The sequence below is a fragment of the Phoenix dactylifera genome, chromosome 5 (assembly GCF_051530095.1).
Source record: "Phoenix dactylifera cultivar Ajwa chromosome 5, Ajwa_hap1_PhDact_Kaust_v1.1, whole genome shotgun sequence".
Classification (NCBI taxonomy): domain Eukaryota; kingdom Viridiplantae; phylum Streptophyta; class Magnoliopsida; order Arecales; family Arecaceae; genus Phoenix; species Phoenix dactylifera.
Genome location: NC_143194.1, coordinates 31,680,210 through 31,703,698, shown reverse-complemented (window position 1 = coordinate 31,703,698; position 23,489 = coordinate 31,680,210). Strand labels below are relative to the sequence as shown.

Here is a 23,489-nt window from a genome sequence, read left to right as displayed (position 1 = left end):
CTGGAAGTTGCCCAAAACCCAGCTTAGAAAGTTTGTCGCTGCATTTCAGGATTTATTTTATAAATTAGTTTATTTTTTTTTTATTTTCTGTATATTTCCTTGCCACTAGATATACCCTAAGTGAATTTAAGAAACTAATAAAAGAGGTTGCCCACTCGTTACCAGGGTTGCAAATAGGTCGGGTCAGATCGGGTCCTAAGTGACCCTGATCCGACCCAGTTTCTTGTTTGGGTCCTAATTTCAGACCCAGACCCGACCTAGTTGAAAATCGGATCGGGTCGGGTCCATGCCTACAAATTTTGACCTGACGGATCATTCGGATCGAGTCGGATCCGGATCTATGTATTTTTATATTCAAAGTTTTGCTATATAATAGTAAAAAACTGATAAAAAAATGGGTCAAGTCGGATCCGAGTCCAGATCAAAATTGGGTGGACCCGACCCGACCCGACCTGAAAAATAGAACGAGTTCATATTTAGGACCCGACCTGGCCCCGCGGATCCTACAATTCGGATCGGGTCGGGTCTTATGCAGGTCGGGTCGGGTCACGGGTCGACCCGACCTATTTGCAGCCCTACTCGTTACTTGGAGTTTTATGTCGCCTTTGGTTAAGGACATAGATGTCAATGTCTCTAAACTAGTTGAGTCATTATTACAAGATAATTAGACATAAAGAAGAACTTTTGTAATTTTGCAATATTACCTTATAATTCTTAAATAAACTCGACTGTATGGATGAGGCAATATTTGTCGATTCAAACAAATGACATTGTGAGCATTAAAATATGTACCGGTTAAAATAACTAACCATGCAAATGAGGCAATATTCGTTAGGTAATGATTGATGCTACAAATAAGAGAATATTAGCCAACAAAAACAAACGATATTGTGAATGATGCAATACTTCCTAACAAAAATAATAAAACTCTGAATAACAATATTTGCCAGCTAAAACAACTGACAATATAAATGAGCCTACATTTGCCAATTAAAATAATTGACGTTGTGAATGAGGCTAAAAATATCGATAGTATACATAAGACAATATTTGCCAGCCAAAAAAGATAAAACTGTCTCGGAAACTTACCTAAAAAGTTAATGCAATTCACGAGGGCTAGATGCAACTTATGAGAGAATGATGATTGTATTTGGTGTACAATTTCTTTTTTTTCCCTTACCATGGCAGTGCTAGTTAACGCATGTGCCACATTACATTCGACTTAAAACCCTTATCTTAGATTAATTTAATCCCAATAGCCAGATTATTGAGTTGGTGTAGCCTCAAACATGGTATCCCTTTTTCTGTGAAGATATCCTTGACAATTTGGATTTAAATAGATAATATCACTCCACTCAATATGGTACGCTTGAATCTCATCCAACCTGATCTAACTAATATTTTATGTTTAAACTTGTGGAATTGCTTGTTCGAATGGTATCGCATTTGCCACTTGGGCAAGAGGTCATGGGTCTGATTCTAGTCAGAGCCAGCTCTTAAAGGGTATGGTGCATATAAAACAGAAGGTGGCGATTAGCTCCTCCTAATAACAAAAAAAAAACTGCAGTATTGAGTTGGCTTTTAGGTTGGGTTGTTAGTTTAGAGTTTAGATGTGAATTAGCTGCTAATTATGTAGTTAGATAGCGGATAGGACTTTGTTCTTAAGAAACCAAGAATAGAGTTTTCCTACTCATTAATTAGTCTTTTAAAGTCTTTCTTGCTTAAGGATAGAGAGGCCAATAATTTTGCATAGGTTTACAAAATCAATAATCTTCAAATATTTTAACAATTATAAAATTTTGGTTGTATTGCATCATGATCTTCATAATCCACTATATGGATGTGACAAAATTTGCTAGCTAAAATAACCGATGTGGCAGGTGAGACAATATTTGTTTCGCTAACAATTGATGCTATAAATGGGAGGATATTTGATAGCTAAAACAACAAACACTGTGAATGAGGCTGCTAGCTAAAACAATCAATACTCCGAATGAAATAATATTTATTAGCTAAAACAACAAGCGCTATAAGTGAGTCAATACCTATTAGGTTAAACAACCGGTGTCGGTAGTGAGGTAATAGTTGCTAGCTGGTTGCGAATGGGACAAAATTTATTAGTTTGTAGGGGAAGAAAACATCCAAGACAATTATCTGAGAGTTAATGCAATTTACTAAACTTTAGTGTAACAGACGCTACGAATGGAACAATGTTTGCAAGCTAATAGAGATATAAAATGTCCAACATACTTATCTAAAAGTTAATATGATTCACAAGCATTTGATGTGCCTCGCAAGAGAATGATGAATGTTTACTTAAAATACATTTTTATATTTTTTCCTATCATGGTTTTACGTATTAAATTTCCTTAATCGCAGCACTCATATTTTTTCTAATGCAACTTTACCTCTTATCAACCCTAATAGCCAAAATTACCGAGTTAGTGTAGCCTCTAATTTCTCAAAAAAATTTTGAGTTGGGTTGCCTTATGGGTTGGACTGTCGATTTAGAATTTAGGTATAACTTAGCCCTTAATCATCTAGTTTAGATGGTGGGTAGGACTTAGTCATTAATTTAAACCTACTTGCATAGGTTGCAACTCCGCTTCTCATTAAATGGATTCAAGATTCCAAGAAAGGAGTTTTCGTGCTCGTTAGTTAGACTTTCTTAAGTCCCTCATGCTTAAGGATAGCGGGCCAATATTTTTGAACTGGTTTAGAAAATCATTAATTATAGAATATTTTTTTTAAAATATAATGATTTAGTTATATTACATTATATCTTTAAGATTGATCGTATGGATAAAATTTTGTTTGTTAGGTAAAATGTCTGACATTGCAAACGAGATAATATGTACTACTTGCTTAGCTAAAGTAATGGATGGCAATAACATGAGAATATTTGATAGCCAAAATAATGGACTGTGTGAACAAGGCAATGTTGGCCATTGAAATAGCCAATGCTATGAATGAAATGACACTTGTAAGCTAAAAAAATGAGTGCTGCTAGTGAGTCTGTCAACTCGAACAACCGATACTGGTAGTGAGACAAAATTTGTTAGCTAAAACAACCGAAGGTGCTAATGGGACAATATTTGCTAGCTAATAGAGATAAAAAAAATGTTCAAAGCACTCATGAAAGTTAAAGCAATTCACGAGAGCTATCTGCAACGAATGCTACGAATGAGACAATTTTGCAAGTTAATAGGGATATAAAATGTCCAAGACACTTATCTCAAAGTTAATGCAACTTGTTAGGGTTTGAACCGATTCGTTAGGGTTTGGTGCATCTCGCAAGAAAATGATATTTGTCTTTAGAATATATAGTTTTGTACTTTACCTTTACTATGGTTATATTAGTTAATTAAGTTGGAGGGCATTGCATTCTTCTAATCACTCTCACCTACTATAACCTTACCTTTTATTAACCCTAACAACCAAAATTACTGGGTCAGCATGGCCTCAAATCGATCTCAAAACCTAGTTGAAGTGGCTGTACAACAAACAAAGAGGGGTAGAAGGGCCTCCTAGATTTCTAAATTTTGAATTTATAGACATCCAAGTTATAGCTTGGAGGTTGGCTTAAATTTTTCCATACTGAAATTGGCTGCATCATGATCTTCATAATCGACTATATGGATGGGACAAAATTTGCTAGCTAAAATAACTGATATGGCAAGTGAGACCATATTTGTTTAGCTAACAATTGATGCTATAAATGGGAGGATATTTGATAGCTAAAACAACAAACGCTGTGAATGAGGCTGCCGGCTAAAATAATCAATACTCCAAATGAAATAATATTTACTAGCTAAAACAACAAGTGCTATAAGTGAGTCAATACCTATTAAGTTAAACAACCAGTGTCGATAGTGAGGTAGTAATTGCTAGCTGGAACGACTGACATTGCGAATGGGACAAAATTTATTAGTTTGCAGGCGAAATGTCCAAGACAGTTATGTGAGAGTTAATGCAATTTACTAAACTTTAGTGTAACAGACGCTGCGAATTAGACAATGTTTGCAAGCTAATAGAGATATAAAACGTCCAACATACTTATCTAAAAGTTAATATGATTCGCAAGCATTTGATATGCCTCGCAAGAGAATGATGAATGTTTACTTAAAATTCATTTTTATATTTTTTCCTATCATGGTTTTACGTATTAAATTTCCTTAATCGCAGCACTCACATTTTTCCTAATGCAACTTTACCTCTTATCAACCCTAATAGCCAAAATTACGGAGATACTGTAGCCTCTAATTTCTCAAAAAAATGTTGAGTTGGGTTGCCTTATGGGTTGGACTGTCGATTTAGAATTTAGGTATAACTTAGCCCTTAATCATCTAGTTTAGATAGTGGGTAGGACTTAGTCATTAATTTAAACCTACTTGCATAAGTTGCAACTCCGCTTCTCATTAAATGGATTTAAGATTCCAAGAAAGGAGTTTTCGTGCTCATTAGTTAGACTTTCTTAAGTCCCTCATGCTTAAGGATAGCGGGCCAATATTTTTGAACTGGTTTAGAAAATCATTAATTATAGAATATTTTTTAAAAAATATAATGATCTAGTTATATTACATTATATCTTTAAGATTGATCGTATGGATAAAATTTTGTTTGTTAGGTAAAATGTCTGACATTGCAAACGAGATAATATGTACTACCTGCTTAGCTAAAGTAATGGATGGCAATAACATGAGAATATTTGATAGCCAAAATAATGGACTGTGTGAACAAGGCAATGTTGGCCATTGAAATAGCCAATGCTATGAATGAAACGACACTTGCAAGCTAAAAAAACAAGTGCTGCTAGTGAGTCTGTCAACTCGAACAACCGATACTGGTAGTGAGACAAAATTTGTTAGCTAAAACAACCGAAGGCGCTAATGGGACAATATTTGCTAGCTAATAGAGATAAAAAAAAGGTTCAAAGCACTCATGAAAGTTAAAGCAATTCACGAGAGCTATGTGCAATGAATGCTGCGAATGAGACAATTTTGCAAGTTAATAGGGATTTAAAATGTCCAAGGCACTTATCTCAAAGTTAATGCAAGTTGTTAGGGTTTGATTCGATTCGTTAGGGTTTGGTGCGTCTCGCAAGAAAATGATATTTGTCTTTAGAATATATAGTTTTGTATTTTACCTTTACTATGGTTATACTAGTTAATTAAGCCGGAGGGTATTGCATTCTTCTAATCACTCTCACCTACTATAACCTTACCTTTTATTAACCCTAACAACCAAAATTACTGGGTCAGCGTGGCCTCAAAAACCCAGTTGAAGTGGCTGTATAACAGACAGAGGGGCAGAAGGCCTTCTAGATTTCTAAATTTTGAATTTATAGACACCCAAGTCATGGTTTGGAGGCTGGCTTAAATTTTTCCATGCTGAAATTGGCTGTTCTGATCCAAGCTGATACTGTGGGCTGCCTCTCATGTTCGTTGGCATCCTCCGCTGTACCAAATGGTAAAAGAAACGGTGGGTCGACGTCTGGAGGACCGAACCGGGCGATAAATAAAAGCCAAGGGCCTTCCCTGTTTATAACCATCTCCTCTTTCTTTTTATTTCCAACCGTTTCTCTTCGACCTGGCCGTGACGGGGAAACCCTTCTCCGACTCCTTCTACCAACCCCTCCGACTCCCGAGAAGAGAAGAGAGCCAAGAAGAGTAAGAGAGCGAGAGGAGAAGAGAGCAAGGAGGGATGATGGCGAGTGCTGTTCCTCAGCCTCCGGCTCCTCCCCCTCCTCCCTCCCAGCGTCCCGCGGCGGCGGTGCCCGTGGCCTCTCAGATGCCGGTGGCCACGGCGGTGGAAGCCAACGCCGTCCGCCTCGAGGCCGTCGTGAAGCGCCTCGCCTTGTACATCAATGGAGCTATCCGTGTGACCCCGTTCGAGCTCTTCCGCCTCTACTTTGCCCTCGCCAGGTACTGTCGTCACTGTTGGTTTTTTGCCGTGCTTGCCCTTTCTTTTTTTCCAATTCTTTTTGCGATACGCTACTGTTTTCTTGGTATCCCTTTAATGATTCTTGGCAAGCAAGATGGTTAAAAAACCAAGAAATATAACATGACTGCTAAGGGGTTCTGAATCTTGAGGTGATATGCCTCGTTTGAATTGGATTCTCGGTATTGTCTACTGTTTGAGCCAATGATGATTGCGATCGTTATTTTCTTGAATGAAGTTGCTGTAAATCTTTTGCGGTCTTGTAAGTTCTGTTGATTCTTGAGTGATCATGGTTTCTTTCTGTTTAAATTCCTTGTCTTTTTTGCTCAGATAATGATTGATGCTTGGTCATCCTAAAAATAGGAAGCATTTTAAGGGCGGACATCAAGATTTATTGCCACATTCAAGAAATTAGTAGAACTCCTGTTTAGATTCCTTTCTTTTTTTGCTCAGATAATGATTGATGCTGGTCCTCGTACAAATAGTAGGTATTTTAAAGGCAGAGATCAAGATGTATCACCACACGCAAGAAATTTGCCAAGAGGGCAACAACATGATTAATAGAAAAAGGTCTATTAATGACAAAAGAATATAATTTCGTTCACCAAAATAACTTGTTTTATCGGCCGCATGACATCAATGTGTCTTCATACATACATATATACGTATGTATGTATGTATACACACACACACATACATATATATACATATATTTAGATATGTGCACCTATAGTCCAAAAATAAATTTCTAAATCAATACATTATCCAGGAGGTACAAACTTGCAGGGCATTAAAGAATTTTAATATATCACTAAAAGACCAGAAGATACATTAATGTCATCCAGAAATTAATGCCTTTGTCAAATTTCTGACTGCACACTATAATTTGCAACTGCAATTTGAAAAAAAAAAATCCCTCAAGAAGGGCAAATATTCAGCCATTAGATCTTGGAATTTGTTCCGTCCTTAGTTAAATATGGGTTTGTTCAGACCTTAGTCTAGTTTTGGTTTGAGCACATCTTGGAGAAGGCTTAAGTAGCATTAATAAAGAGAGGGAAAGGAAAGACCAAATGAGAAAAAGGTGCCTTAAATCTTGTACGAACATATATTTTAACATAGCCCCATTTGAAACTGATCAGAAAAACATTATGTTTGTAATTTCATTTGCAGCACATATTGGTATTGAAATTGATGCTTATGTACTTCTAATGACTATTAATTTATATACAGCCAGCTTGCGTTTTATCTAAGAATTAGATTATGTAATCAATAACTATGGGCAAAAGACTCTGCTGGTTTATTTTGACTATTCAATTACATGGTTATATTGTCAATTTGGTGTTAATTCCTGCCTATTGTGGATTTCTGCAATAATTTTTTTCTATGGATCATTTAAAAGGGAAATACGTATTAAAAGTCGTATTGTTGTTCGTGCATGTTTTTTAGCGCTCCCTTCTCATGCTCTTTTTCTTTTCTCATGCTTATAGTGGGTTTCTATATATAGGTCTCATTATACTTTTGGTCCTTTGTGGTGTTCATGTTCTACTTTTTCTTGTAAGCTGACTTCTAACATGTTTATGTTCATCAATACAGCATAATTCTTTTGTATATATTTTTAATGTTTGTTCTTTTACGTTGAAAGAAATGTAAGGTCAATATGCCAGAATAATTATATTTTACATGCTAATAAGAAGTCATGCTGATCATAGGAATTCTTCTTTATTACATATTCCTGATAAATGCAGAGGCATTGATTATGCACTCTCAAGCAATGATATTCCTGGAATAGCCCATCGTCTGCCTCCACTAATAAAACAGGTAAATTTACTCAAAGTTTATTTCAGTCCTTCAGGGAAAATTTTACTGTTTAAACACACTTTGTCCTTAAAGGATATTACTTTTTCTAAAAACTTTGCTTTTGCAAGCATTTTGTGTACATTACTGGAATTATTTAATGTTAATTTTCTTATTGTTGAGTAGATGCAGCATCCTTGGATATAATAATGTTAAAATTATTTCTGAAAGCTGCTTTTGTTTTAAATAATTTATGCTGTAAAGAATGATTTAAATGCCACCTGGATAACATGAGATGGTTAAGGGAATATTATTTTACAGCTGTGATATCTTGCATGAATTGTTTCTATTTGCCATGCAGCCTACCTAGTATATCACAGAAAGATATAATACACATTTCATTATTATTTAATTGAAGATAATATCCATATAATGAACTCATAGATTTATCTTAACTACAACAGCTGTATGGATAAGATTATTCTGTGAAATATTGTGGCCTTAGCAAGATAACATGATAATCCACTTTATTCAAAATAAACAAAAGCTTAACGTATTCTATATGAAGTTCTTAGTGTTACTTTCTAACTTCACTGAGATAGAAGTATCTTTGATATACTTGCCTTGTCTAATCTTCACAATATTTAAGGCATGAGGTATTTTAAATTGTTAAAAGGATAAATTATGAGATTGTATAATATTATTAGATTCTTGTAGTTGTATCCAACAAGGAGTTACATAACATATTAAGAGACTATGATTTGCGGAATATCAGGGCAATGAAGCCAAAATGTAGCTTTAAGAGATAGACTTTGGAAATCCTATAATATTTGGTCTTGTAGAGGAAGAAACAGTCTTAAAACATGTTTGTCTTTTCTATTAATTGTAGGAAATCACTTAGTGTCTTTGGTGTTTGAAGGGTAACACCTACTATCTGTGAGGTCCAGAAGGAAATCACTTGATATGATTTATAGAGTGTCTACACATGAGAACATGAATAAGTTAGTTCTTGATATATAAAATTTGTTCTACTAGGAAGGAAAAACAGATACAGTTGTTTGATTGCCTTGCTATGTGATGGTTTGTTAGAAAAGAAGTAAATGATATTCTTTTCTTGTTGTTTGGGAAGAATGCAAGGTGGATTAATCTTGTGACAAGGCAAAGTAATCTATTAGTTTATTGGCATATGGCTTGGGTAGCTTTTCATAGTCTTTCAAGCATGGATTGAAGTCTATTTTACTCCACTGATGCCTCCAATTTCTAGTATATACTTGGTAGTTCTACAAGTATGCTAATGTGCCATCTTAATACATGCACTTTTTGTTCCTTGTGGATAAGGAGAATGTTTATAATAATAAAACATGTATTTAATGCACAAACTCTTATCATTGAGCTGCTAAAGAGGTGATTTATACCGTATAGGGATGTTATCCTCCCGGTAGATGATGATAGCTACTCTCTGAAGTGGTCATGTACCACTTATCCTCCTAAACAAGGTCTTTTGATGATTAGGGGCATGCATTTATAATTCAGTTGTTTCTCTTGGTGATTCTTCATTCTTTAGATATTGCATATTATCCTATACAATGACCTATAACTAAAATAAGAGGAACGATGCACAAAATCTATGCTTTTTGCCATACGTAAGGAAATTTACTTTGGCTTAATAAGTGCTTATTAGGAGAACCACATGTCTTTTTTATCAAATATCTGGAATTCACAATTAAACTCAACAATATTTCCAACGAATTGCAGGCTAGACACTCTCTACTGGTTCATTTTTAAGCCATCCTTTTGTGCCCGCACGCATGCACGTGTATGATATTCCTTGGAAGAATTATATCACCATCATATGGCACCCCCTTAGTATTTGTAATTTTTGATTTGGATGTTGCTACTTATCTATTCCTGCTTCTGTGCTTGGTTTTTTATTATTTTATACCACCATGGATATCAAACATCTCTATTGCTAATTTGGCTGCACTACATCCAAAAAAATCAAGAGGCATCGGTCTGTAAAGCTTCTACTGAAACTGCCATCTTATTGTTCAGTAAAGCTCTGTCCAAACAAAAATATTGCAAGGTCATGTTAGTGTAAGTGTGAGATAAAACATGTCATGTTGTTTAGCTACCTTTGTCATACTTGTGTTTTATAAATTGCATGTTGTCCTTCACATTGTTCTATTGGTTTCATCTGGATTTTTGATCAGTCTCTAATTATTTGTTTCTAAACCTGTGGTTGCTCATGCCTCTATAATAGTTTTATTAAATCTAAGTTTCATTTGATCGTAGTCATAGTGGTAGCTTTTTTTCGTCCATATATAATATATGTAATCACCAAATTTACTTATATAAAGAAAACCAGATAAATTGATGTTTATTATCTTATAAAATTATGATCAGTACGTCTAAACTATTTTTTGTGTCACTCCAATTTCGTAATTTCTTCTAGGAGCACCTCCCCATGCCTCTGGCCTGAATCTGCTGTTTAGTTGGTATATTTTTACCTTTAAAAAATAAGATGGTGCTACTTGTAAATGTGCTATGTAACTTGAAAAAAATTGAAGGTTGGTGATAGATTGAAAGCTCTCTTAATGAATGTGCTGAAGCTATGAAGATAGGATGATTTTTGGTGGTACTGTTCCACACCACCATCTTATTGTTCCATTGCGACAATGTGGCAAGAACTGACGTCAAAAGATGCATAGTGCTGCTATTTGTTTGACAATATACATGAATGTGCACTAAGGGAACACTTCTGCCCGTAATATGGACTATTTTGGACATCTCTCTGATAATAGATAGGCATTGTTGACAGCTGCTGAAATTCATGCTTGTTTTTTTTTTTTTTTTTTTGTGAAAAAAAGGTATAATAGCATACATCCTTGCAGCAATGAATTGTTATGATATGCATTAGTAGAACCAGTATACTATACTTTTACTTATAGCACTGGACCACATATTGAAAAATAGCCTGTTTTTTAAAAAGCAATGCAACAATTTATATATTTTGGTTGTTAGAATTATCAACTCTATTTGATTCTTATTGCCATGTATCATCAATTTCTAGTATTACATGGTATTGATAGTTGATATGTAGCTCTAGGATGGAAAGGGTGTGCATCTGTGGAATTGCAGGTGAATTTAAACTATGTTGTAAAGATCCAGGTACTATATGCATTTTGTTCCTTTTTTTGTTGCTTTTGAGTTTTGTGTATATTATGCCTTGACCCATAATATTTGCCGCTCTTATCACTTTTCCCCAAGTATGAGGTACCAAATAGTTAAATATGGTCATGTCTTTGTTTTTTAGATTTATACATTTGTTTCTAGAAGGTGCATTCATATCACATCAGTTTCTTTTAAAAGATTAATTACATGTCATATTTTGTTCCCTTGCATGACATTTTGACATGGAGTACCTGATGAAGTCGTTGGAAAGAGTGAATGTGTTGTTGTAGTTGGATATGCTTAGTTGATCCAACCTTCCTCTCCTATCCTGCTGAAGATATGTTGGTTTTTGTAATCTGCATAATTCAAGATACTTCAATTCATATAACTAGAAGCAACTTCACATATAGAAAATTTCACTTTGGTGCATTTTTTCCTTGTTTTCTTTCTCTGCTTCTATTATTTGCAGGTCAACTTTTCTTTTTGCTCTAACTCTTACCGTTTTATTATTTTGATTCTCAATTTAAATAGGCATATCAGCGTAGGAATGATTCATCACTTCAATCTGCCATAACAATGCTAATGATTTCTGCCAAGGTAATTTCTCTTATGCAGGGCATAATTTATACTTTCACAGTAATGTGGGCATGATGAAACATGAAAGGCAGTGAACATAGAAAAGTAATACTGTTGTTTGTGACATGTCTGGCTCTCCTTCAATTTAAATAAATTTTGTGTCATAACAACTTCGTAACTGCTGTTTTTTGATAACAATTTAAGCAATAATTTAAGTAAATATCTGCAACCTTTTGCATCTGTAGCTTTTTTTTCTTTGATCACAATTCAAATAAGACCCACAATTTATGTCTTAGGGTTCAAATCATTCATCAGTTGGTGGGGAGTTGCTATGATGGGTATCCTGTAAAAGGTTTTTTCAGAACTCTAATTAAATCATCTAGCTTCTCGACATGAAGGCTAAAAGTGGTGAGGTAGTGAATCTAATTCTTGAAAGAAAATTAATAAATAGTTAGAATTAATTATAGCTGAAGAGTTCTAGTAGTTATTAAGAAATTTAACTTATAAACGTAATAATACAGTGCAATAGAGAGGCCTAAGTACATAAGATGAGCATCTGGATATAGCAAAATTGTTGATTGATTTGTGGCATCTTTTGTAGATTCCTTCCTAAATTGATCATTTGTTTTTGTGCTGTTATGCATCAGCTCAAAACAAGAATACCTTTTCTTATCTTTAATTACTACTCCCTTTAGATTGCATTATAATGATAAACTGGCATATTTTGAACATTCAAATGACCTTTATTCATCCTAAATCAGATAGAGTGAGCATGCTTTTATCAATAAAATATGCCATAAGCACAAGTGGATTGTGCTTGGTTCAGGAGTGAGGTCGGAATAAAACCTGTTCCTGTCAAATGAGTTCAAAAAAATAGGAATAAGGGATGGATCACTATTCTAGTCAAACTTGCTTATTCCTGGAATAACAATTTAAAGGGGTGCATTGTTCTGGAATAAAGCTCTTTTCCTTTTGCACTGCTTCTTTTTTAATAGCCATTAATACCCTCAGCCCTGGAGTTATTCCAGCCAGGAATGAGAATTTTTAGCCAATTTAAAAACAAGCATGTTATTTCTGTGGTATTGTCTTTTTTGTACCTGCCTCTTTTTCTAAGTCATTGATACCCTCAGTCCTCGTCGTACAGTTATTCCAGCCGAGAATGAGAAATTTCAGCCAAAGAAGAAAAGGAGTACGAGGAATAACTATCCCTATGCCGCTTTTCCTTGAACCAAGTTCAACCATAATGTTAGTGTTTCTTATTAAAAAAATGTGTAGTTGTGCTTGATGGAAAAAGCAAATTAATTCTTAAGAACTTAAACCTTAAGGTAGAAAGCACAAGCCTTTTATAATGGTATGAAGATTTGCTGATAAAAAGGGAAAAACATGAGGACAACAGCATCAAAATATCAAATTAATGTACAAACACTAAAGTTACGATGACAGCATACCTTCTTTATTGCCAAAATGCCAAGTAGTATGATAATTGTCATGCTAGCACAGGTTGAAGTTCTGTGTTGTGATATGTAGTTGTAATTTCACGCTAGCTTCTGTATGATCTAGAGATGCCACTTATGGTATTGTTTTCATGGCTCATGCACTGTAGGAGGTTCAATGTTGTAAGTCCCCATGTATCCATTGAAGACAGGTGGTTCTTGATTTTTAAGTTGTATGCAGCATTAGATGTGCAAGCAGGGTATTGAATTTCCTTCATGGTGCTAAATGAGGCATAGGGCTGATCATTAGGTATAGAATAACTTAAATGGTGATCTGAGATATGTGGGTGCACATTCAATGTTAATATTTGTGATTGGATAAGTAGACACTAGCTCATTTGAAGTCAATCAATTCTAGGCCTTAATAGCATTTATGCCTTAGGGGAGAGCTCCAGATTCAAGATGCTTGCCATGCTTGTTACATAATAAGCCCTAGCTCTATCCTTTACAATCATGAAAAAGGGCATCCTAGTGTACGAGGCTCCTGCCACTACAGGGTTTGGGGAGGGTTCTTTACTATCACAAAGATATGTTATGAAGTGGAGCCCCATGTCCTTTGGGCATCATGATCATTTTTAGGGCCTCTAGTGCATTGGTTAAAAGACAACTAAGTAAAAATAGGTTGATGTCCATGTTATGCAACAATGTATGTATTTCTCACCTATAGTATTCCTGTTAGCACTATCACCTTCTATTCATTTTCATCATGATGGAAGCGAATAGTGCCTTATGTGAAAAAGCAAGAAGTATCAATCTTCTCATTGTCTAGAGCAATATATCACTCGATTTGCTACACTCAAAAGTCATATAAGACTGTCCAGTCACAAATAATATATATATATATATATATATATATATATATATATATATATATATATATTTGTGTGTGTGTTGGGGTGGGGTGGGGTGGCTACAGGATTTATCACTCATCCAAATGTACATTAACTAATTTCTAATTTGAACTGACTTTACTGCAATTTAAATTTATCACCTTTCACTAAGAAATTTCTGTTTGATGCATTTTGGCTATTAAAATCTTCTAGGAGGAAAGCCCTCTGAGAAAATTTGTGATCCTTATTTGACATCTCTTAGTCAATCATTTCCTTTTAGCGGTAACCACCTCCAAATAGCTTTGTTCAAACATTGGCCTTATGAGAAGGCCATTAAGGTAAGCAAATTTGAGGCAGACTAACTTGATAGGGAGTTAAACCATTATTATTGCTCAACTCAAGTTATAAACAGAAACTTTTGTGGGCTTTTAGATTCGTGGTCTTAACCACCTTGAGCTTTCTGAGTCATTTCTGTTGAGCCTGGATACTTGATTGCTTTGTATTTACTTTTCCCGGTAATGGTTTCCAAGACGCTGCAAGTTCTTTTTGGATGTCTTAGGTAAAATTTTGTACTGTCTTAATGTTTCTATTTAATTTCTGGTATGTGCTTCCTATATTACTCTGATCATCATTGTTTTCTTTCCAACACATTACTGAATGGAATGATATTGCTGCCTTTTCAGTCTGAAGTAATAATTGTATGAGCTATGTTTACGTGAATATTGTTTCAATGAGGCCAAAACAGGTCTGTTTTGAATGGAACTTCAGAAATGCTTGATGGTATCAGTATAAAAAAATTTACATTAAAAAAATGTTTGATGTTGATCGGTAAAAGGAATTTTGCAGTTAAATGGATGGTTTTGTTTAGCATTTCACAATCAGATATTACATTTTTCTAAATTGCTAGGTAAGGAGTTCAATTCTTCTGTTTGGTAAAATTACAGATACTATTGTAACTTGTAAGACTATTTTCTTTCTTCAGGAATTTTGAGCAACAACAGTACTTATCTCCACCTAATTTTCTGTTGCTTTGAACCTCAGAAATATCACATGTGCGATATTTTCGTATTGATGAACTTCTGTTTTATCTTCTAATGATCCTATTTTTCTGAACTTTCTATTTTATGTATTATATCCGTTCTTTGGGTCTTGATCTCAGAGTCTCCCTTTTTAAGTTTCTTATTAGCCACTATGTCACGTATCACCGGTCTGTTTAACTCTTGCCATGCTTCTAATCATGCGGTCTACCTTTCAGAATGCTTGTAAGAAAAGATGGTTTCAGTCTTCGGATTCTGAAGAACTTCTCAGCATGGCGAACGAGGTTCAAAATTGTCCCAACACAACACAACTATACTAAATTTTTTGGTTCTGGCCTTTAAGTCAGTCTTTCTAATTACAGAATTTTTGGCACGTAGCTATGCAGCAGCTTTTGTATGCCAGAGACTGCCACCACTGATGTAATTAACGCTCTAGACACTATATCCATTGTTATGTCTAGGTATGAACTTTTATCTTGGCCTATGTAGAGCCCCTTTTGTTTATATTATGATGTGAAATAAAAAAAAATTGTTTTTTATGCATTTTTGAGTTGTGAAAATACTGATGGTCGTTTTTTTCTTCTAGTGTGCTGCATGATTACTTAGTACCGAGAACTGCCTTGTCCACTGCACCATGACATTCATAAACCTTGTTAGCTACATCTGTATGTTCACACAAGTTGATATTTTTACCCTGAAAACGAGCATTGCAATGAAACCAGTCCATATGCCTTATAATGGAATAGGTTTTCAACTCACAAAGTTCCATGCCTAGGAAGCCTTGCACAGTGTTGTAATTGAGTGTGAATTACACACAACTAAGGCTTTTCACCGAGTCTGCAGCCACCTCACACCTTAATTTAAGTTTTTTCCTTACTTCAATCTTAGTCTAAAGCAGCTTTTATTTCTATTTGGCTTACTTTTACCTTTGAGATGAACTCTGCTTTTGATATCAAAAGCTATCATCTTCTCCTTCATGTAGATTTTCCAGGTTTAGGGGGGCCAAGTTCGTCAAACCGATACTGAGGCACATATCGATCGACAATTGGCATGGGACGGTATGGGTTTGTACTGTGCTGTTCCAGGATGTACTGAATCAGGGAGATGAAAGGGGAGAGGGAGGGAGGGAGAGAGGAAAGGAGGGAGAGAGAGGATCCTCCTAGGTTTGGGGAGTTCTTCTGACCTAGGGACGAGTGGAGGAAGCACTCAATAGTCGACAACCAAATGTGCCATGCCCTCTTTAGCCTCGGCATCGCTCTTGTTGCTTTTGGCATCTACCTTGTCGGCGAGGCCATCTACAACCGCATTAGTGAAGTTGAAGGCGGGATCCTTAAGCAACTCTGCTTTGAGGTGAAAGTAGATTTGGCAGAAGGTTGACATCACACCCCCTCTGACTCTTCTGTTCACGGTGTACGCCATGCTAGTGGCAGCAACCAAGCAACGAAGACAACATAGGAGGGAGAGAGATAGGGAGAGGGCCTTGTAGGGCATTGGGGGGGGCATGGGAGGCTTGAAAGGGCCGAACCAATCCGACCACCTGAACCATTCTAGTTCTTGACCGGTTCGGTTTGGCATGGCCTGAACTGCCCAGCTTAGGTCGGTTCGACCTTCCTTGCTAGTTAGATTTTGGAAGATTGCTTATGGCTTGCATACACTTAAATTACATGTGTACAAATTAGGCACTCCTCCTTGTCTGCCAATTGGCTATAAACGTTTCATGGCAAGCTTATGTCATGCAAGCTCTTGTCGTCTGGTTGACAACCAATCTAAAAATCTATTCAATCTATTGAGCCTTCTCAACTAAAACCGATTTCTATAGTAGACCCCAAATTAAGTTAAATCAAGCTTAATCTGCATGGTCTTTATTTTAACTTATGTTTCTGAACTTAATATTATTAGAGCTAAGAGGCATCTTCATCTACTACATTCCCATATTGATCTACTCTAGGAGGGAGAGAGAGGACCTCCTAGGTTGGGGGAGTTCTTCTGACATAGGGACGCGTGGAGGAAGCAGTCAATGGTCGACAACCAGATGTGCCACGCCCTCTTGAGCCTCGACATCGCTCTTGTTGCCTTTGGCGTCTATCGCGTCGGCGAGGCCATCTACAGCTGCATTAGTGAAGTTGAAGGCGGGATCCTCAAGCAACTATGCTTTGAGGTGAAAGTAGATATGGCGGAAGGATGACTTCACACCCCCTCCGGCCCTTCTGCACACGGTGTACGCTATGCCAGTGGAAGCAACGAAGCCACGAAGACAACATAGGAGGGAGAGAGGGAGAGGACCTTGTAGGGCATTGGGGGGTTCATGGGAGGCTTTAAAGGGCCAAATCGATCCGACCACTTGAACCATTCCAGTTCTTGACCGGTTTGGCTTGGCACGGCTCAAACTATCCGGTTCAGGTCGGTTCGACCTTCCTTGCTAAGAAGGTTTTAGAAGATTGCTTATGGCTTGCATGCACTTAATAAATTACATGTGTACAACTTAGGCACTCCTCCCTGTCCGCCAATTGGCTATAAAGGTTTCATGGAAAACTTATGTCATGCAAGCTTTTGTCGTCTGGTTGACAACCGATCATAAAATCTGTTCAATCTATTGAGCCTTCTCAACTAAAACCGTTTTCTATAGTAGACCCCATATTAAGTTAAATTAAGCTTAGTCTGCGTGGTCTTTATTTTAACTTATGTTCCTAAACTTAATATTATTAGAGCTAAGTGGCATCTTCATCGACTACATTCCCATATCGATCTACTCTAGGAGGGACAGAGAGGACCTCCTAGGTTGGGGGAGTTCTTCTGACATAGGGATGTGCGGAGAAAGCACTCAATGGTCGACAACCAGATGTGCCACGCCCTCTCAAGCCTCGGCATCGCTCTTGTTGCCTTTGGCGTCTACCTCGTTGGCGAGGCCATCTACAACCGCATTAGTGAAGTTGAAGGCGGGATCCTCAAGCAACTCTGTCTTGAGGTGAAAGTAGATCTGGCGGAAGGTTGACTTCACACCCCCTCCGGCTCTCCTATTCACGGTGTACGCCATGCCTGTGGAAGCAACCAAGCAGCGAAGACAACACGAGAGGGAGTGAGGGAGGGAGAGGACCTTGTAGGGCATTGGGGTGGGGGGGGGGCATGGGAGGCTTTAAAGGGCCGAACCGATCCGACCACTTGAACCATTCTAGTTTTTGACTGGTTCAGTTTGGCACGGCCTGAATTGCCCGGTTTAGGTCAGTTCGACCTTCCTTGCTAGGAAGATTTTGGAAGATTGCTTATGGCCTTGCATGCACTTAATAAATTACATGTGTACATCTTAGGCACTCCTCCCTGTCCGCCAATTGGCTATAAAGGTTTCATGGCAAGCTTATGTCGTGCAAGCTCTTGTTGTCTGGTTGACAACCGATCATAAAATCTGTTCAATCTATTGAGCCTTCTCGACTAAAACCGTTTTCTATAGTAGACCCCATATTAAGTTGAATTAAGCTTAGTCTGCGTGGTCTTTATTTTAACTTATGTTTCTAAACTTAATATTATTAGAGCTAAGAGGCATCTTCATCTACTACATTCCCATATTGATCTACTCTTTTACTCTACTTAAATCTTTGAAGATATTTAATCAGTCTAGCCAAAGTTACAACCTACGTGTTACAACTATTTTTTCACTACTTTATATGTATATTAACCCCATTTACCTGATGTCATATCCTCTAATACATTTTGTACACTTTAAGAGGAAGGCACATTTAAGTTTCTCCTCGTTTTAAGCCATTAGGAATTATTGAATCTTTTGTCTCTAGTTGCTAAGTGTAAAAGGGTAGTCTCAATGAACATATAATTTGCTTTTATAAACATTACTTATTCATTGATTTTAAACATTAGGGGAAAGATGGAAATGAAAATCCGGCTAAGATATGTAAGGAGCACTATCAGGACTTATTTGGCCAAGTCAAGAGTGTTCATCTTTACATAGCTAACACATTATAGACTGAATTTAGGCAGAAAATTATTTCCAAACCAAGGAATGCTGAACCGGCCAGTACGGACTGGCCGGTTCAGCCCATATCGAACTGGTACCAGCTCTGACCGGTCCGGTTCGGTATTAAAAACTGATACAGGCTCGTACTGGTCGGTACCAGCCCATACCGGCGAACTGTACCGGCCCATATCGGTTTCAATTTTTTTTTGGGGCTTTTAGATGTATGAACCAAGCCAAACCAGTGGTACCAGTTCGGTACCGACGCCCACTGGTACATCAGTACGGTTGGTACGGCGGACCTTGTCCCAAACTAATAAGAAACATGCACCTTTATATAATGCACCCTCTTACATGCATTGAGAGAACATTATTCACTATAAATTTGAGAAATCTCAATAACTGAGGTTTGTAACTCATGATGCAAGTATTTTCATGTTTAAGCACCAAACTGAGGATTGTTTTTGCAGATTCATTGGTACAATCCATAGAAAAATTGGTAAATGCCTTCATAGTACTGGGTCTAGCTGAAATTTCTTCACATTTTTTACTTCAGTTGATTATTTCTGATCATATTACATTATGCTATTACTGTATGACCATATCTGATTGTGGATTTAATATGGTTACTATTTGTAGATTAGCATATACACAAGAATTTTGTTACAGATAATTGTGTCAAATTGAGACTAAATTTTTGAATGCAGAAGTTTCTAATAATTATGACTATTTTTTGATTATGCATCAAAAAATAAAACTAATCATGCTAATATTTCTAGTTTATTTGTGTATATTTTTGTAAGTAGTGTCCCTTTTAGTTATTGACATGATTGCTTAGTCTGTAAAGAGGTTACAGCATAATTGGATATTTAGTTTAATAAAGAATTTTCTATTGTACCTGATGCATTCATTATATATCATCTTTTTCAATCTGCAGGTATTATCCCCATTTGAAGTTTTCTCGTTCAGTTGTTTCTTTTGAAGCAAAGGTCTGGTGGTGTTATCATTTTTCATTTATAACGAGTAGATATCTACACCTTGATCTTGTGATAGTGCGAAACCATCATGATTTTTATGCTTGGTTTTATTTGCCATTATAAGCCTAATGTTTTTTTTGGAAGCAAATCTTAACCTACCCATATATATTTATTATATGGTTGATATTTATGTCTGTTTGTCTAAATTTTGCCCTTTTAACAAATTAATACCTATGTCACTTGCTGATGATGTTTGATAGTCATAACTGTCTTGGTAACGGCCAGAGTTGGGGATCAAAAAATAGCTTTACACAAAACCCACTAGTTGTAGAGCAAGAATAAGAAAAATTGTCTTAGTGGTAATACATCTTAGGCGATGGTCATTATTGATTTGAACGACGATGTCAACTTTGACATGTACCAACTCGACAATGTTTGAGATTATTTTCCAATCACCTACTATTCCTACTATTATTCTTAAGTATGGATGAATTTTTCTTACTTAAAAATGTTATGGGACATAGTTGGTTGGTTAAAAGCTGGTTTGACTTGTGTAACTTGTGGAATAAGTAGCATACTTTGCTATCCTTACTGAATGCTAAGTGGCAAACTGGCAACAGTCTCCTGTGTTGTGCTGCCATGCCATTTGGCTGGCATTTGACGCGCTCTTATCAATTTTGCGGTTTCGAGCTGAAGTTCCTCATGGTTTGAATTTTATACCTGACAGTCCTGGAAGACCTTTAGTTTCCTTTACTCTGTTCTCTTGCTCCTCTTTCACACCAATCACCCTCTTAATTCATTTCGGTAGATTTTCAACTTGTGCATTTTCTTTACTGTCTTAAATGAGATCCTCTTTTTATTGTCACCTTGAGCTCAATTTACAAAATTTCCCACACATGCACCATCAGCAGGGTCAACCAAAGGTGTGGGCTCAGACATTCTTGACAGGCAAACCATGAGCCTATTGATGAGGACAATGATGCCAACAGTTATAACTGTTCTAAGTATATTAACTGCAATGCATCGTAGAGCAGAGCATTTGGGCAATGATTAATGTTTGAGGGTGCATTTCTTGCACGAGTCATTTGGATTTGTGGTGGTGCAAGGGGGTGGTTGCACTAGATGGTGGATAAGAGAGAGTGGGGCATGCACTGTGTTACCTAGGGGGTGTTTTGGGATAACATTAAAAACATCTACCAAATGGACCCCCCATGCTAAAATTTGCTGGTCAAATATCACTATGCCATGGATGTGAAAGGTTACATGTGATTGCTTAGCATCATAAGTCATAGCACTCTTTTATTTTTCCTAGGTTTTGCTTCTAAACACTTTCTGTGATGAGCGCCAGTATATGCATATTGTATGGTTGCAAGCAGACCTTTACACACACAGAGAGATGTGTGTGTATGTATACATGTGTTGTATGTGGCTTGCATTTTGTTGGTACTATGGTCTAGTTGGTGCTGAAGAAATCACATGGTGAAGTTGAAGAAATTTATGGAGAGGCTTCAGGAATCCAAGCTCACTGCTTTGGATACAGAACACCTCCAAGATGTGCTGAAAGATGAGAAAAGCAACAATTTTATCCTTCCATAAATTTGCATAATGAGTCACTCTTTTTCAAATATGGAGGGTCATTTTGTTTCTACGTGCAATTTACTGGTTGGGGATATTCTTTGCAACAATTTCGAGAAATGAGGTTGGTATTTCCAAGTATGCCGTGCATTTATGGGTGGAGGACATTATTCAAATTGTTCCATTAATTAGAGGATGTTGTATTGGTTTATCAGGCTGTTTGGTGTAAGTGGGTTAATTTTGATTCTTTCTAATTGAAAATGAGATCGACGGCACAATTGTATTTACAAGAAAATTGGCCACCTTTATAAGCTTATATAATAGACTGATACCTCTGATATTTAAGAGAGAGTTGGAAACACAATAATCAAATGTATAAAAGATAGTGGATAGGCATTCTTTTAACAAAAATCAGCAACAAAAGTTTTATAAGTGGTCAAGAGGAAAGGGGAAAGACCAACACAATGCTGATGGAAAAATCAGTAAAATCAATATGGACATGCATCATACTTGGGAATAATGTAACATTGACAGTTTATCTTTTATCATGAGGGGCATGTTTAGGTAAAGAATTCTCAATCATGGTATGCCGTATCGTACCGAACCGGACGGTACCGGTTCGGAACCGACACTCGGTACGCCAAAAGAATCACGTACTGTACCGATACTATGCTAGTGTGGCACCAATACGGAGTCCGGTACCGAGACGGCAAACCTTATTCTCAATGCTTATGTCATGTGAAAGGTCCTTGAGTACAGTCTTGGAAGTTGTTTGCTCCATAGTAAGGTACTTGACCATATTGTTGGTTTGCTCTGCCTGGATCAAAAGCATGTTCTGAACTTGTGAAAGCCCATAAAGAAGCTTTGCTCTTGCAGTCTCTAGACCATTTAACAGCCCGGAAGATTGGCTTGGAGAAGTATAAGTGTATAACATTCAAAAGAACTTGAATGAAGCATGTAGACATGGTTCACAATGCTAAGCAAGTAATACTTATGTAGACAAGGTCATTGGTAAGATGACAATGGGTGGATTCATGGAATGCCGTACCGGCCCGTACCAGCCAGTACGGGCCGGTACGTACCGGTCCGGTCCTAGACCGGTACCGGAACCACAAGAAAACCGGTATCTCCGGTTTTCTTGTGCGTACCGGCCGGTACGGAGCCCGTACCGGCCGGTACCGGTCGGTACCGGCCTCATACCGGTGCGAACCGGCCGGTTCGCACCGGTACGATTTTTTTTTTTTATATGAACCACAGCACGAGGCGCTGTGGTTTTTGGCTCGCGATACTGGCCGGTACTGTACCGATACCGGCCGGTACGTACCGGACCGGACCGGTACCGTACCGGTCCGGCCCGCCACCGGTACGCCGACCGGTACCGGTACGGCGGACCTTGGGTGGATTAATGAAGATAGGAGAAACCTACAAAAGTGGCTCCCTTGGATAGCTTGTAGTCCATTGATTGATAAAATAAATGCAATCAATCAACAAGGTATATTGTGTGCTTTTGTTCCATTATGTACTTTTAGGGTGTCAAGGTAACCTTGAAAGCACCGTAAAGGGTTGAACTCTATAACAAACTAACTGCAATACTACTTGACGCATTAATAAAGTTCGTCACCGGCAGCTACTTTTTCAGTGCCATGTAGGATGAGGCTTTATGAGTATAAACTTGAATTATAAGAGAGTTTTCGAGTATAACTAAGAGTGAGAGCAAGGTTCGCTGTTTTGGTATCGGATCTTGTACCGGTGCCACACTAGCACATCGTCGGTACAATATGGTATGGAATTTTTTTGGTGCACGCCACCCATCTGTACCGGATATCGGTACCGAACTGGTATGGTACGGTACGCCCCGTATCGCTTGGTTCAGGCCGGTATGGCATACCATGAGTGAGAGGAAGGAATTCATGAGCATAAAGTGCTGTCACAAAAGAAGGATAGGCTACTGAAAGAGGGACTGATGACGAAATATCTACTTGCAAGTAAATGATGTGAAAAGGAAAGAATCTGCCAATAAACAAGTTGGCAAAGAAATCAAATCATGATGAATGTAGTCTTTTATAGAAGACAACATGCCAGCTTAACTGCATTTCTCAAGTTGCGTGGTTGCAACTAGGAATTAGAGGTTACTA

At 37.2% G+C, this 23,489-nt stretch overlaps 1 protein-coding gene across 4 annotated transcripts in view; it reads left to right on the top strand.

Moving 5' to 3' along the window:
• The first annotated feature begins 5,549 nt into the window (after positions 1 to 5,549).
• LOC103710882 (uncharacterized) overlaps positions 5,550 to 23,489 on the top strand; it is a 30,468-nt gene continuing 12,528 nt past the window's right edge. For 2 of the 4 annotated variants that reach the window (XM_008796802.5, XM_008796800.5), the window contains exons 1-6: positions 5,550 to 5,924; positions 7,686 to 7,758; positions 11,437 to 11,502; positions 15,060 to 15,125; positions 15,220 to 15,302; positions 19,740 to 19,791. In XM_008796802.5, the coding sequence (XP_008795024.2) occupies positions 5,704 to 5,924; positions 7,686 to 7,758; positions 11,437 to 11,502; positions 15,060 to 15,125; positions 15,220 to 15,302; positions 19,740 to 19,791 (561 nt within the window). In that variant the 5' untranslated portion in view covers positions 5,550 to 5,703. Of the gene's footprint in view, positions 5,925 to 7,685; positions 7,759 to 11,436; positions 11,503 to 15,059; positions 15,126 to 15,203; positions 15,303 to 19,739; positions 19,792 to 23,489 lie in introns of those variants that run through there. The other 2 variants (XM_088722378.1, XM_017843753.5) reach the window with 2 other exon arrangements.